Genomic DNA, 15,936 nt, shown 5'->3' with positions numbered 1-15,936 from the left:
AAGGCGCAAAGCTACACAGAGAAACCCTGTCTCAAAAAAACCAAAAAAAAAAAATTTAAAAAAAAGAAAAAGAAGTCAGTTTCTATAGAAAAAAAAAGAAGAGAAAAAGGGCTGATTGAGAAGAGGGGGAATCAACAGAAATGGGAAAGGGGCAGGAAGGAAGGACCAAAATATTTTGTACAGTGGTACACAAATGTCACAATGAAACCCATTATGATATACAATTAATATATGCTAATAAAAGCCGGGCGGTGGTGGCGCACGCCTTTAATCCCAGCACTCGGGAGGCAGAGGCAGGAGGATCTCTGTGAGTTCGAGGCCAGCCTGTTCTACAAAGTGAGTTCCAGGAAAGGCACAAAACTACAGAGAAACCCTGTCTCGAAAAACCAACAAAAAAAAAATATATATATATATATATGCTAATAAAACCACAGGTACAACCAGTGCCGCCTGGCAGGAGTGACAGGTAAGATGCAAAGGACAAGCTATTGTGACCAGTAACAACTGAGCTGGCCCATCCTACCGCCAGGCTGTCCTGCGATCTTTACGTCATCATTTCTCCATGACTTCAGTCATGACTTTGGTTTGTCCCCATTCATTTTATTATTTTCCAAATTTTCATCAATTTCCTACAGGCATAGTCAGTACATAGTGAATAAAGTAAAGGTTTACCTTTATCACCAAGCCTATAGGGGCTGGGTCTTACTTAGACTTATTCTCAGCCCTAGACACACTGTGGGTAATCACTATGTATGAAGGAACTGATGTGAATGAAAATCACAAAACAGAAATGAACAATAGCATAGCACTATGTATCTATCTATATATAAACATATATATAGCACATATATATGATATACTCACATATATACAAAGCATGGATCAGTTATATGTACAAACATAGTTTGTTATTAAAATGACCTGAGGTGACTGTCATTAAACTTAGCTCCATTAATCACTATTATTTCCATCTCAAGCCATTTCTCCTTACTAAATAAGGAAGACAATAGTTCATATCTTTTTTATTTTGAAACAGTAAGACATTTAACTTAAGGTTGGGAAGTGGGGTGATCAAAAGCCTTGGAATGTTCTGAAAAGGTAGAGGAAGGTTCTGCAAGCTGGTGGGGAGGAACAGGACATGCCATTCTCCTGAGTCAACCCAGGATGAAGACAACCGCCTGTGTCTTCCTCATAATACTTCACTCCGTCCTTAGCTCTCATCAACTGCCTACCTTTATCATCTACCTTCTTGAGTTTCTCCCTTGAATTTAGCATTTTCCCGACACTGACAAACCGACGGAACTCCAGTGACCCTATCTCTGAGCAACCACGCACTGCTGAATGTCATCCCATAGTGATCCTGAAACACTCAATTCTTTCCCCCTGAGATTAGGAACACTTGGTCAAGCAGTTCCAAGGAAACTTGATTTCACTGTTAGAATTCTCCCTAAATGCCCAGCACCTTACATTGAGATGATTCCCTTGGTACCCAGAATATACTTTAAAACCCAGGAAAGCTGTATTTTCTTTATATGTGCTAGCCCAGCTTCTCACATGATCCTTCCGGGGTCAGACACAAAAGAGTTTTCAATAAATAAGCATCAAAAAAAAAAACTGTGAAACAGAGTATACAAATTGTACCTCTACGTTTTTCAATGGAAATGGGGTTGTTAAAGTTGAGGGAGGAAAAATAATCTATGGTTGGGCCAGAAATTTGCTCTTCCACACAAATACATGCATAGACCCAAGCATCATTAGTCTGGAACTAGCCTACTGCTCCAATCCCCAAGGTTCTGTCTTTACCTATGTTGTTCAACCTCCTAACAGTAAGTTAGGAATGAAAACATGCCACCAAACCCTGGGGGATCCTCTCCATCGTAATGTTCATCTCGTCAATTGTCAGGGCACAGTTTGGTTAAACCTCCTTGAGAAAAAACATACTCCTCTCCGACATAACCCTAGTCCTCCAACTTCATCTCTCATTACCCTCAATTTTAACGGCACACGGTCAATGTTAACTTCAAGCATTCATTTTTCCTAACTGTCCAGAAACATTCACTATTTATTTCACCCAAATAAACATCTTATACAATAAATCCCTTGCCAATTCACAACGGTTTCTTATACCTGATGAATGTTCAATAAAGGTTTTTTTTTTTTTTAATCTAGCCTAATAATTAAAACCAAGAGAATTTTCAAACCACACCATTAGATTCTACTGATTTTTATATTAGGATCTCTGACTGCAAAATGTCTACAAATAATATTGTCACTGGGAGAGTAACTAGCAGAAACCAAAGCATGATTAAAAATGTTCAATCTATTAGAAAGCAGTTTAATAACATTTTACACAGAAGTTATTTCAAGGATCTTTATGTTTTACTGCTTGCCAGCTTTCTAGCTAAGATCAACATTCATGTTCCTAGGATTTTATTGTCAAATGGTAGCACCAAGCATCTTAAGAGAAACCTGTAATTGCTCAATCACAGACACTTCTCAGTATTGATGCTGAAAAAGTCACTGTTAGCTGTCACACTGACGGACACCTGGGAAGGCCAGTCAACCCTTTATTGAACAATATAAGAAGGCATCAATCATTAATAAGATGGCATAATGCTGAGTGTTTCCATTCCACAGCACTAAAAATGAGTCACAATTAGAAATGACCTTGACAGAGAGGGAGAAGAAAATAACAAAAAGCAGGGTAAGGTCACCATCACACAGTAATTAAGAAGACAGAAGAGACCTTTGGAAGTGACTAAACTCCCCGATATCATACTGAACTCTGGCACTCGGCATTTTCTTGTGCCGTTAAGAGAATTTAGTAGGTTCATTGGATTGACTGATTTCTTTGTTAATCTATTTGCATGGGTTAAGACCCTGCCTGACATAAAACACAACCCAAAAAATGCCAGACAGAGAGTGTAGTGAAAGACTGACTGATGTATGCTTTGGGGTACAGCCTATCCAATAAATGTGCCCGGCCAGCAAAGAACCATTGGCAAAGATTTATTATCGGAACAAATAGATTCTAAAAAGCCTGACTACAATCGAACCCGCAGTAGAAATTCACACTTAAATACAATTCTTTGCCCTATGTAGCTCCTTTCGTTCTCTACTTTTTAAGATTCTTTCCCTAAGTTTCCTTTTAGAATAATTAACAAGTAAAAGCAATGATATAGCATTTGTTGTTTTTAGAATGTAGTCCTTTCATTTACACAAAAGAAATTGAAGTTTATACTACTTACACCTCTAGGATAACTGCTAATCCATATGTAAAGGGATGGAAGTATTACTATAAAATATATCATTAAGAAAAAAGTAAAAATCAATCACCTGGAACAAATTATCACATTTTAATTACATGTAATACATGAACAGCAAACTTGTAAAGTCAAGGGCAGATGTAGAGAAGATTGTAAAAGTTATACCTCCAAGTTCTTTTACATTCAAGATGGCATTCTGGAATGGCACTGCCTTTATACTAAAACCTAAAATTAGAAAACAGAAAGAGAAGAATTAGCAACTCGACTTTTACATTGAGACACTTAAGATGGTCAGATCCTGTGTTTGGAGAAAACTAAGCTTGCTCTCCATAGCTCATATTTGTATTAGAAACATCATTTCTAAGATAAAATAGCCTTATATTATCTTCCACTATTTTGAAACATCACTGAATATTAGCCAAATACAACACTATCCCCTTCCCTTCGAAATATTGCCCTCTTTCTTTAGCATATGATTACGTAAATTTTTAGTAAATAGAAGAGACAGCCAGAAAAATAAGAAATTTCAAAGAAAATATTGAATCTAATTCTTAATATATTACACTTTTTTCTTATATATAGGAACTAGTGATTAAAACACTTAAATACCTTATATTTGAATTTTCTTGTATTTGTTAGTATTTCATCTAGGGACCCAATAATATTTACTTAACTTACATTTTTCTTTAAAAGTAAAACTATAAATAATGATTCATACAGAAGTAAGTTTGACAAAGCATGTCATAAAACACTGATAATGTTTAGAGAATATAGTTCTGCCTCTAATAATATATTCAGGGCTTCACTACTCATACTGAAGGCAATCAATATAGATGGAACACATAAGAAAGTACGTATATAGGTGCACACGGACGCACGCATGCGTGAGCACACACACACGTGCAAACACTGGATATTTCTGAAATCAGTCCTGAGAAACTAGACTAGCAATGGCTTGAGAGCACTGGAGACCTGGAGCCTGCAATGGACTCTCTTGTTTCAAGTGAGTACCTCTGCCATGTGCTTGTTTTCTTTTCTTATTGAAATTCCTTGTGGTGATATCTTGTTTGTACTCTTAACAAATAAAGCTTGCCTGAAGATCGGAGGGCAGAGCCAGCCACAGAGTTAGCCACAGAGGTCAGGCAGTGGTGGCACACATCTTTAATCCTAGCACTCAGGAGGCAGAGGCAGAGATCTGTCTGGATTTCTGTGAGTTCAAGGCCACTCTGGATGACAGGAGATCAATCCCGTCTAAAAGAGAAACAGAGCCAGGCAGTGGTGGCACACACCTTTAAATCCAGCACTTGGGATCACACACCTTTAATCCCAGCACTAGGAAGGTTGAGACAGGAAGTGATATGGCTGGGCACAGAAAGGAATACAAGGCGGGAGGAGACAGGAACTTGCTCTCTTTCAGGGTGAGGAGTTGGTGAAGTAAGAGGTGGTGGCTGTGGCCTGCTCTGCTTCTCTGATCTTGCAGCTTTCACCCTGATATCTGGCTCCGGGTTTTTATTAAGACCAATTAGGACTTGGGCAGCAACTCCCACTAATTTTTTAAAGCTAATTTTTCAGTAGTTTCGGGGTACAGTTTTAACATGAGCAATTACAAAGAAGTAGTTATTTTCCCACAAACTTACCAGTAAAAGACATACTTTTCACTTAGAATGTCACGATTGATAATGGGGAAAGTGAAAAGCTCTAAGAGACATACTGTAGGTAAGAACAATTACATGGCATTACTTTGCCTTCTTTTTAGCCCGGCCTATCTTTTGTATTCTTTCTCTCCATGTTCTCCCAGCACTTTGATAAGCTATAAACTACATTCCATTCATTATAATTATTATTATCATCTCATATATTACATCCTGAACAGTTCCCCCTCCCTCCTCTCTCCCTTTTCTCTCTCCCCACTTTTCCTCTCCCCCAGATCATCCTGTGGGGAATGTCTCCCCGCAGAAACAAGCAGATCTCCCAGGGACATCAACCAAACACAGCATAACAGGCTACGATAAGATGAGGCACGTACCACCACATCAAGACTGGACCAGGCAACCCAGTAGGAGGAAAAAGGTCCCACAAGCAGGCAAAAGAGTGAGAAACAGCCCCTGCTCCCTCTGTTAGGAATCCCACCAGAACACCAAGATACTCAGCCATAACATAGATGCAGAGGACCTAGATCAGACCCCTACAGGCTCCCTGATGCCTGCAAGCCCTCATGAGTCCCAGCCAATTGATTCCGTGAGCCATGTTCTCTTGGTGTCCCTGACCCCTCTGCTTCCTTCAAGCCACCCCCCCCCCCCCGTGGGAGAACTCCCCAAGCTCCCCCTAATGTTTGGCTGTGGGACTCTGCATCGGCTCCCATCAGTTCCTGGATAAAGTCTCTCTAGTCTCCTTGATGAGGATTCTGCTAGGCTCTGCTCCCAGAACACTCTGCAGGCAGGACAAGCTGTAGGTTTTGTGGCTGGGTTGATGTCCCAATCCCTCCTCCACTTGGGCCCATGCCTAGTTACAGAAGATGGCCAGTTCAGGCTCTGTGTTGCCCGTTACTAAGAGTCTTTGCTAAGGTTACTCTTGTAGATTCCATGGAGTTTCCACTGCACTGGAGCTCCACCTCGCCTCCCCACCACGACTCCCAATTCCATTGTTTCTCCCAGTACCCCTCACCACTGGAACCCTTTTGTTCTCACCATCACACACCCCAGTCCACTGGTGAGATCGATTCTATTTCCCCTTCCCAGGGAGATCCTTGCATCCCCCCTCGTTACTGAGCTCCTCTGAGTCTGTGGACCGTAGCATGATTATCTTTTACTTTACAGCTAATATCCACTTATAAGTGAGTACATACCACTGGGCTACCTCACTCAGGATGATTTTTTTTTTTTTACATTCCATCCATTTGCCTGCAAATTTCATGATGTTATTGCTTTTAACAGCTGAGTAATACTCTATTGTATAAATGTACCACATTTTCTTTATCCATCCTTTGGTTGAGGGACATCTAGGTTGTTTCCAAGTTCTGGCTATTACAAATAATGCTGCTATGAGCACAGTTGAGCAGGTGTCCTTGTGGTACTTGATGTCGAACATCCTTTGGGTATATGCCAAGGAGTGGTATAGCTGGGTCTTGAGGTAAATTGATTCCCAATTTTCTGAGGTACGGCCATATTGATTTCCAAAGTGGCTGTACCAGTTTGCACTCCCAACCAGCAATGGAGTGGTGTTCCCCTTACTCCACATCCTCACCAACATGAGCTGTCAATTGTGTTTTTTGATCTTGGTCATTCTTACAGTCCATTTTTCAGACAGCATTTGATAATAGTTGAAGAAGTGACTTTGGAATCAGACAGAACTAGACTTACATTCCTGTTTTTCCAGTGTGGGCAACTTACTAGCCTTAGTTTTCTCATTTGTAAAGTGGGAACGGCAGCATCTACTTCAGTCTTGTCATAGAATGACATGATGTAAGGTACTGGGTCTATTACAGGTTAAAGGTGCAGAAAGTCACTGAATCTTTATATGAGAGAGAGAGAGAGAGAGAGAGAGAGAGAGAGAGAGAGAGAGAGAGAGAGAATCCCCGGTGCTGAAATATCGGTGTGTACCTGGGCCTGCAGCAAAGCCTCTCCAGGTGTCTGGCCTCTGGGAAATCAGGGACAGTCAGTGCCAATCACAATACTCCTACAGGCACCAAAATTCCCCTGCAGGAGATTTGGATGCTTGGATATCTCTACCTACCTCACATGGATATTGTCTGGATTAAACGGCAATGATTGTGAAATCCTGGCAACAAACGGCCTCTGCAGATGCTAAACAGTCTATTAGTGGTTATGTTTAAGACAACTCTCGAGAATGGATTTTCCAGAGAAGCAGGGCAGGTCCAAACTTTGATAAAGAAAGTTATGGAGCACACCAGTAATGTTTAATTGGCTTTGATTCTTAAAAGTTGACAACAGGCAGGGACTCAAAAGAGAACCAATATTCTTCCAGAAATGGCCACAGCCATATGCAAAATGCAATGTTAGACATGTATTAATCCAATAGGCAGGTAATGTGATTGTTACTATCTTTAATTCTTTGCAGATCCTCATAATACACTAACTACAAAAATATCAACTGTTCATGTTAAGTAACCAAGTAATCTTATTTATAGGCATACAAATGTTTCTGCAGAATACTCATAAATGCTTTCTCCCAGAATGAACACGTGTAGCTAGATTTATACTGCAAATATATTCATGGTCTCCCATACTTCGGTCTCCATATTATTCTTATATTCAACTACAGTAATTGCTGCTCAGAAAACGAAGTCTAGATCATCAATTCAAAAAACAAGAAAATGAACTTTTCATGGAAGAGAAAGAGTATTTCTCTATTTTGGTAATTCTAAATATTTGCGAAGACTAAGCAGGAAAACTAAAAGGGTAAAGGAACATTTTCAGTTCACAGACGTCCAACCAAGAAGAAATGAAAAACCACACTATATGTTATTTCTGTTTACAGTGGGTTGGGTAAGATGAAGAGTTAATAAAATTAGTAGGGTAAAAAAAAAAAAAAGTCAAACCATCAAAAACTGTCCAAGGATTGCTTTAAAAAATGAAAGCATGGGCTATAGAGTCTAAAAGTCTAGGTTCAAATCTTGACTCCATCTATTACTAGCTGTTTGAGCCTTGTCTGATTTTTAAAAAATGCATGTTCCTCCAGATTCCAATGCTGCTAAGGATCTTTACCCATTACCTAGTTTACCTGCTGTGACGACCCCAATGGCACCATCAGTACACTGTCCCAAGAAGAAAATGAAGCGAGGTGCTACATGGAATACTTGAACCTAGATCTTGCCTCTAGAGCCCTATAGTGAGTGCTTCGACTCCTGCAGGTACCAGGGAGCAGGTAGACTCACACTGATGTATTTACTATTGAGCTAGGGATGCTGGCTCTGACTGGGCAACATGTGTGACCAATAAACCCACACATTTATTTTCCTTTGTGTCTACTAATAATTTGACATGAGCAACCCAAATTAATTTTTTCAAAGTTAAATAATATTGCTTTTTTTTTAACTGAAGCAAAAATAATAGCATGAGTTTAGAAAGCTCTTCTTGCTAGACACTATTAATAAGACCTGGAACTCAGGAAGAAAGTGGTAACTTCCAACTGACTGGGCCCTGACAGCATGAAAACCTCCTGCTTCTGCAAACTCTGAGTCCTCTGATTGCTTCCCTAGGAGTCTGTGCTGATGTGACAAGACACTCCCTCAGAGTGCTCAAACTCACCAGTCACAGTTTCATACAGCTTTGGCCTTAAATTATCAACTACAAAATGAGCAGACTGGATTAGCTCTTTAAGATTTCCTCTAAAATTAGGGTTCCATTATTTATAGTCAACACGAAGGAGGAAATAATAGTAACAGCTGAGTCAAATCTTAATGGCCTCTGTTTGGCTGAAGACCTCAAGGGTAGGTCTCCCTGGGCACCATTCAAATAGCAGGATAGCTGAAGCCTTAGTTGCCCACTCATTTTTTCCTGGCATATCAGAGCTACATGAGTAAAACTGAAACCTCCCCTAAGATTTTACCCCACAAATTTTAATAAATATATGACTTGGTAACTCTTTGGGGAAATAATTGTTTGCTTAGCCTCTCCATCAATGTTTTGCAATCCCTAAATCTAACAAAACCTGTAATACAGGGGAGATGAATTTGAAAGTTTTGTACAGGGAAAGCATTCCTGGAATTGTAACAAAGCTAGTTTGGGGAGGAAGGTCAGTCTATTTTTATTCATCATGTGTTACACATAAATGTTTGACTTGGGCCTACACCCCAGTTCCTTGTCTCCCCCTCCCCCAAGCCTGCACAAATGCACTCCGATACTTAACGTGTGCTTCTGGAATTCCTGGATCCCTCTAAAGACTGAAGGGAAAGAAAGGCATGCCAGAGATCTGGTGGTCTCGACCAAGACCAAAAGCATTATTTATGCCATGACAGCTTTGTGATGTTTGGACAAAAATCCAGCAAAAGTCTTCTCAATAGGATTTCAACATCATAAAAGGAAATTTAATCTACTGGCATTTATAAAGCACAATCCTTTAGCAGATACCAAAATTTACTGTTGAACTTGTTCCTCTGGTTAACCCGTGTGTAGCTAATACTGCAGTGATTTTAAACACTTCATTCAACTTCTTGGGAACGTTTTTCTGTCTTCCTTTCAAACCGTCACCATCTTTGGCCACTGGCAATTTTTCAAGAGCAAAAATATACATGTATAGGTATAGATCCAGAAAGAGATTTTCAACTTTTTTTTTTTCAATTCAAAGTACTTAGTTTTCTCTCGATAGTTCTTGAGCTTTGTCAATACATTATTCTAAGTCTTTGGATTCCATTCTTCTGGCTCAAAAATGAAAAAACAAAGTGAATAATCTACAGCTTACCAACCGCTCTTAACAAACTCACAGTAGGTCCACAGGCAAGGAGCTCACTCAGACAGAACTCGCTTTTGTTTGCAGACCTCAGGAGAAGCTGCCCAGCTTCTCTCTCTCTCTCAACCGCTCCTGCTTTCTGGAGGGTTTCTTGGCCCTTTGAGTTTTGACAACTTAAGTATCTTTTAAAAATTATGTCAAAGCTGAAAGATGGTTGAAGTTAACGATCCAATAAAATTTGGATTCCCTTTCTTCCTGGAAAAAGAGCAGGCATGCTTTGCTGAAACTGGGTGGACCTGCCCTTCTCAGGGATTGCTATCAATTCCTAAGAAACCCAGGCTTAACAACGACCCTCTTCTTAATTGTTGAAAACAACTATTTCATCTTAATTTGATTTATATTTTCAAGACATTATAAAACAGAGAAGTAATTTAGAACAATAAAATTTCCTCATACCACATCAACAAAGCACATTATTATTATTTTTATATATTCATTCCCAGTTTACATTCAAATACATGTTTCTATAGCCTAATTTTTAAAAATGAATGTGAACTTAACTTTTTCATTTTCTTTAACAGAAGACAATATATATTTTCCAGTCTCAACCATTTCAATTGAGGTTCCAAAACTTATTTATTAACAAGCTCCCTTGCTTTAGGGCATTTACATTGCTTTAAAGTTTCACTTATAAACAATGTTGCAAGGAACTGCCTTAAAGACATAGTTTCTTTTACATTAGTAACTTCTGACAAATTGCCAGTTGTGCCTGTGTTGGGCCTGTTATTTCTTTCTATTTCTTACTATGTTGAGAATTTTTATAAGAAATCGGTGTTGGAAATCTCCTCAGGGATTTTACAGTTTTTCATTTATAGATACTGAAAATTAAATTTATTTTCTTTTTGATGGCAGTGAGGATAGAACCTGGGGTTTGGCATGTGCTAGACTAGACAAGCACTCAACTACTGAGGTATAGGCTTAGCCCCAGACTGAAGTTTTCATGTAAAACCAACATTGCATTCCTAGGATAGATGTAACTTGGTTATAACATCCTACTGATATGCCGTTATATTTGATACTGTTAGATTTTGTTATGAATTCTTGCATCTGTGTGCATGCGGGATGAGTAATCTGCAGTCTTTCTGTAATGTCATTATCTGATTTTAGTTCAGGTTAAAGCTGGTTTTACAAGGAAATGTAAAGTTTTCACTCCCCTTCAATCTTCTAGAAAATACAGAAAACTGACATATTTTTTTCTTTGCCGACACTCCCTTCCCCCCCAATAAAATGTTTGGCAGGATCCATCAATGATGCCAACTCCAGGTGTCCTTAACTAGGTTTCCAGTTTCTTTAGTACACAAAGAAATATCAGGATTCTCTGCTTCTCGACTGTGACTGGAAGGTTTGCCTTTCAAAGAAGTGTCCGCTTCATCCAAATGATCAAACTCACTGGCAGAAAGCTGCTGTAAATAGTCTCTTCTTACCCTCTGAATTCTTAAACAATGTGTATTGGTCTGTCACTTGTAAAGTACTGGCAATTTACATCTTTTAAAATTCTTCCTGATCTGGGTAGCTAAGCCCTGTCAATTTTATTCGTCTTCTGAAAACAGAAATCAGTTCCTGGTTTCATGCATCCCTTCTATGCTTATTTAGCTTCATTGGTTTTTACTTCTATCTTTATTATCTCCTTTCTTCTATTTAGAATTTAACTGATGGTTTTCTTTTACTTTCTCTTTGAAGAAGCTATGACCATTGATCTGTGGTTTGCTTTCTTTTTCTTTCTTTCTTCGTTTGAGACTTGTTTATCTTTCTGAGTGTTTTGCCTGCATGTCTGTCTGTGTACCACATGCATGTCTGTCTGTGTACCACATGCATGTCTGTCTGTGTACCACATGCATGTCTGTCTGTGTACCACATGCATGTCCAGTGCTAGATGAGGATGGTGGATCTCCTAGAACTGGAGATATGGATGGTTGTGAGGTGCCATGTGGGTGCCGGGAAATGAACCCAGATTCTCTGCAATAACAAGCATTCTTAACCTCTGAGCCATCTCTCCAGCCCCGAGTCCCTTCATTTCTAATACCAATGCTCAATTCTATAAATTTCCCCCAAAGTCCTGCTTTGGGAGCCGGGGGGTAGAGAGAGGAGAAAAGGGAAACTGTGGTCAGGAAATAAAATAAAGAAAGTAAATTTTTAAAAAATACAAATTAAAAAAAAGAGGCATATCACAAATTCTGATAAGTTGTCATTTGGTGCAAAATGAGTTATAGTTGCTCTTTTGAGATTTCAATCCAGACGCTGGCAAGAAGCAAGTTAATTTTCAAATATTTGGAAACTGTCTCCTAAGGATGTTTTGTTAATGACTTTTAATTCAATCCTACGATAATGGCAGGCCCTTAGTCTGGGGACCACATATAGCCCACACTTAACTTAAAACATTGTAAATTTTGTGTGTGTGTAATATTTGGGGGTTTCTCAATCAACTCCGTTTTGTGGTTCCTATGCATGAACTTTGCAGATAACAATGTTTAAGGGCTGGATTAATCCTGTTATACTCTGAAAACATATTTAGTATTACTAGAGTCAATCTAAACTAATTGACATTTGTTTTATGTATTATAGTAGATAATTATTTAATTTAGTACATGTTCAAAGGCACTTGGGAAGAATGGAGGTCTGCTGTGGCTGGGTGGAGTGATATGGAAAAGTTATCCAGGTCATGTTGGTGGACAGTGTTGTTCAAGTCCATTATATCTAGGCTGATTGCCAGCCCCTAACTATCCATCGGTGGAAGAGAAATTTCTCTTTTTAGCTGCGGGTTTGTCTACTTCACTCTGATGTTCTATCATGTTTTGTTTTGTTTATTTTGAAGATCTAGTGTTAGATACTTAAGTACTCAGTTTTCTTGATTAAAGTGATCCCTTCATCACTATGAAATAAACTTTGTTGTTCTCTGTACTATTCTTTGCTCTGAAGTTTACATTGTCTGACACTGATACAATCACTCTAATTTTTTGTTTTATACTATTGGACTTCTATATTTTCTATTCATTTACTGCAAGTAATTTGTGTTTATATTTAAAGTTTGTTCCCTAAAGTCAACCCTCAGTTGAATCGTTCATTTTTTTAAACTTGGTCATAGCCATTCAGCCTTAATTGAGGAGTTTAGGTCATTTACATTTAGTAGTTGTTGGTGAGGTTTGAGTATACTGCCTTGCTACTTGCGTCCAGTTTGTTTCCTCTGTCCTTGTTTCCTTTCTCATTGCTCCTCGGCCTGCTTCCTCACTGGGTAATTTGCCTGATACTGTTTTGTCTGCGTTGTGCTTTTAACTTTTTTTAAAATGTTTTCATTGGGAGTAACTGTTTTTCATTTGTTTTAGGAGGCTAAATCAGTTCTGGTTATTATATTTGGATGAGAATCAGAAAACATTAATCATTCATGTTCTTTCTAGCCTTCCTTGAACCCCTTCAGACTTTCCTTTATTCTCAGGTGACTATGCCTACACACATCTATAAGAATGCTCACATGAGACCGGTCCTTATTGAAACAAAAGTCCATTAACATTTTTTCTTTCTTTTCTTTCCTGAAAAGGTAGTTTATATGTAACCTTACAAAGAACCAAGTAGTAATGATTAGAGTCTCATTACCATTTCTTATATACTACTTTCTCATTCTCTGGGTGGTATCTATCCTAATAATCTACTAAAACGGTTCTATTGGTATCATTATTTATCATATTGCTACCATAACCAAGGGCCTTCTTTCAGACTTTCAACTTGACTTTTGATTTTTGATTTCTTGGTTGTAACTGACTTATATGATATTATATAGAAATGCCTGGATTAAGATTCTTTAACAAGGGGGCTGGAGAGATGGCTCAGCAGTTAAGAGCACTAGCTGTTCTTCCAGAGGTCCTGAGTTCAGTTCCCAGCAACCACATGTGGCTTACAACCATCTCTAGTGGGATCTGATGCCCTCTTCTGGCATAAAGTTGTACATGCAGCTAGAGCACTCATATTCTTAAAATAAATAAATAAATAAATCTTTTAAAAAAGGGTGGGAGGGCAGTGGTGGCCACACATGCCTTTAATCCCAGCACTCAGAAGGCAGAGGCAGGTGGATCTCTGTGAGTTCCAGGCCAGCCTGGTCTTCAGAGTGAGTTCCAGGACAGGCTCCAAAGCTACACAGAGAAACCCTGTCTCGAAAAACCGAAAAGATTCTTTAAGAACCACAGGCACAGGGATATAAGTTCTCAAGGGTAGGGTGTTCTTCTGACTTGTTAACTGACGCAGTGTTACTGTCTGACTCTGTGGCAGACACAATGAAGTACTCAATGTGCAATGGATGAAGGAAATGTAGCCAGTGCTCAGCACCCCTTCCCCCTACTCATTATTTCTAGACAATCTCATTCAAAGCCACGCTCCCGTGGTCCCCAGGTCTGTACCTGTGGCTCTCAGCTCCTTTCCACCTGCTATTCCAGCATTTCAAACATCACTAAATGTCCCACTACACCAACCTTCTCATTTCTCTTTTACTCTAAAACTGCCTGTCACGGTTTTTCTACTTTTTTATATGATGTTCCCCAAACAGCAAGGTAGAAAACTGAGTCATTACTGACTTTTCTTTTTCCATCACCCAATATGACTGCCACTTTCACAGTATCGATTACATGTGTTCCTAACTCACCATTTTATTATTATTATTATTATTAAATTATTATCCCAGTTGGTTCATCTTTCCATATTACAGGTATCCAACAGCTTTTCCATTCTCTAGCCTGGACACCAGCACTTCCGACATCCCTGTACCGTGAACCTTGACCAGTAAGACAGACTTTTCTCTGAATCATGTTTTAGATCCCAAATATCCTCGTCCCATTAGTCATGGCTTGGAATCCTAACCATCAAGTAAAGTACTTCTCAAATACAATGTTCACTCGGAAGCCTACTTTGATCTCCCAAGCTAGAAATCGCATGTCACTTTTATGCCCACACCATCAAGTATAACATACATCACAGTATCTTAGCACAGGACCTGGCACAGAAAAAACAAGTGGGAATAATTTTACGGCTTGAAAACTTCTCTTCCAAACCCAGGACAAACTTCTTGATGGCAGGGACCTCCAAAGAGGCCTCCAAAAAGGCACCGGGCCAAGCTCAAGATAGCTGCAACTCATAGAAGTTTGATATCCAAAACATTAGCCAACTTACTATCTAATTCATCAGAAAGTCAGCTAGCACAAATGTTATGATTTGGTTCCAGGAAAAGGAAAATATAAATTACTTAATAATTTAATGAAAACAAATATAGGACACATTATAATTTACAAATAAATTACAAAATTATTTGCAGATAAGTTTTACATGGTAATTCAAAACTGCTCTTCCAGAAATAGTGCTAGATGATGACTGATAAGTGAAGAAAATGATACTTTTTGTTGTTCTTACGGTTATTTTGGAAGTTACTTTGCTTGAAAGACTTTATGAAGCTAATAGTGTTTCAATAACTTCATAGCACATTATTCAAAGGATTTACACTTTCAGAGACAACCACTAAGCATAGGCTTATATCAGAAATCTGAGGTCTGAGATATCACTGAATTTCACTTGAAATTCTTATTTGGCATCCTATCTCTGTGTCTAGCTATGTTAAATGAACATATCACTATACCTTACTCAGGTGATTTAAAAACAGAATACAAAAAAAAAAAAAAAAAAGCAATGATTCTTACCTATCAAAGAAGATATTACGAGGCTCACAGAGGGTAGTTTAGGTAAACACACTAAGTACATTAAATCTATTGTCATTTGCTTATTCATTCAACAAATGTCTACATCCATGTCCAAACTTCGTGCCAACCTCTGTTTATATGATGTCAGGTAAGACATGCTGTCTGCCCTGGGTAGTTTAGGAAGACCTGAGGGGTGGGCAGGCATGTGAACAAGGCAGTTGACAGTCACAGGCTGGAGGACTATGGAGCTGGGGTAGGGGTGGGGGCGTTAGGGAGGGAGGACTCGGGGCTGTCTATGGGAAAAGGGGGCTCCTCAGGAGTGCTGTGCAAAGTGGCTATGCACCAGGTCCATGCTCACCCTCTGCAAATTTGTCACTAATTCCTATGGACACCGCTTCACCCACCCTTTAGTCAAGGCATGCATATACACACACACACACACACACACACACACACACACACACACACACACACACATATTTCTTTAGAGACCCATTGTCTTTTTAAATCTACAATTCTAAGATCTAAAA

The 15,936-nt window shown here is 39.0% G+C and overlaps 1 protein-coding gene across 5 annotated transcripts in view; it reads right to left on the bottom strand.

The window, feature by feature from the left end:
- The window catches only part of Arl15 (ADP ribosylation factor like GTPase 15), a 391,154-nt gene that overhangs the window by 239,092 nt on the left and 136,126 nt on the right, over window positions 1-15,936 (bottom strand). For all 5 annotated transcript variants that reach the window (XM_052743304.1, XM_052743305.1, XM_052743308.1 and 2 more), the window contains one exon: window positions 3,432-3,491. In XM_052743304.1, the coding sequence (XP_052599264.1) occupies window positions 3,432-3,491 (60 nt within the window). The remainder of the gene's footprint in view (window positions 1-3,431; window positions 3,492-15,936) is intronic.

Source organism: Peromyscus californicus, unplaced genomic scaffold (assembly GCF_007827085.1).
Source record: "Peromyscus californicus insignis strain IS unplaced genomic scaffold, ASM782708v3 Scaffold_18__1_contigs__length_77618521, whole genome shotgun sequence".
Taxonomy (NCBI): domain Eukaryota; kingdom Metazoa; phylum Chordata; class Mammalia; order Rodentia; family Cricetidae; genus Peromyscus; species Peromyscus californicus.
The sequence above is the reverse complement of the archived record's forward strand: the minus strand, read 5'-3'. Positions and strand labels throughout refer to the sequence as shown.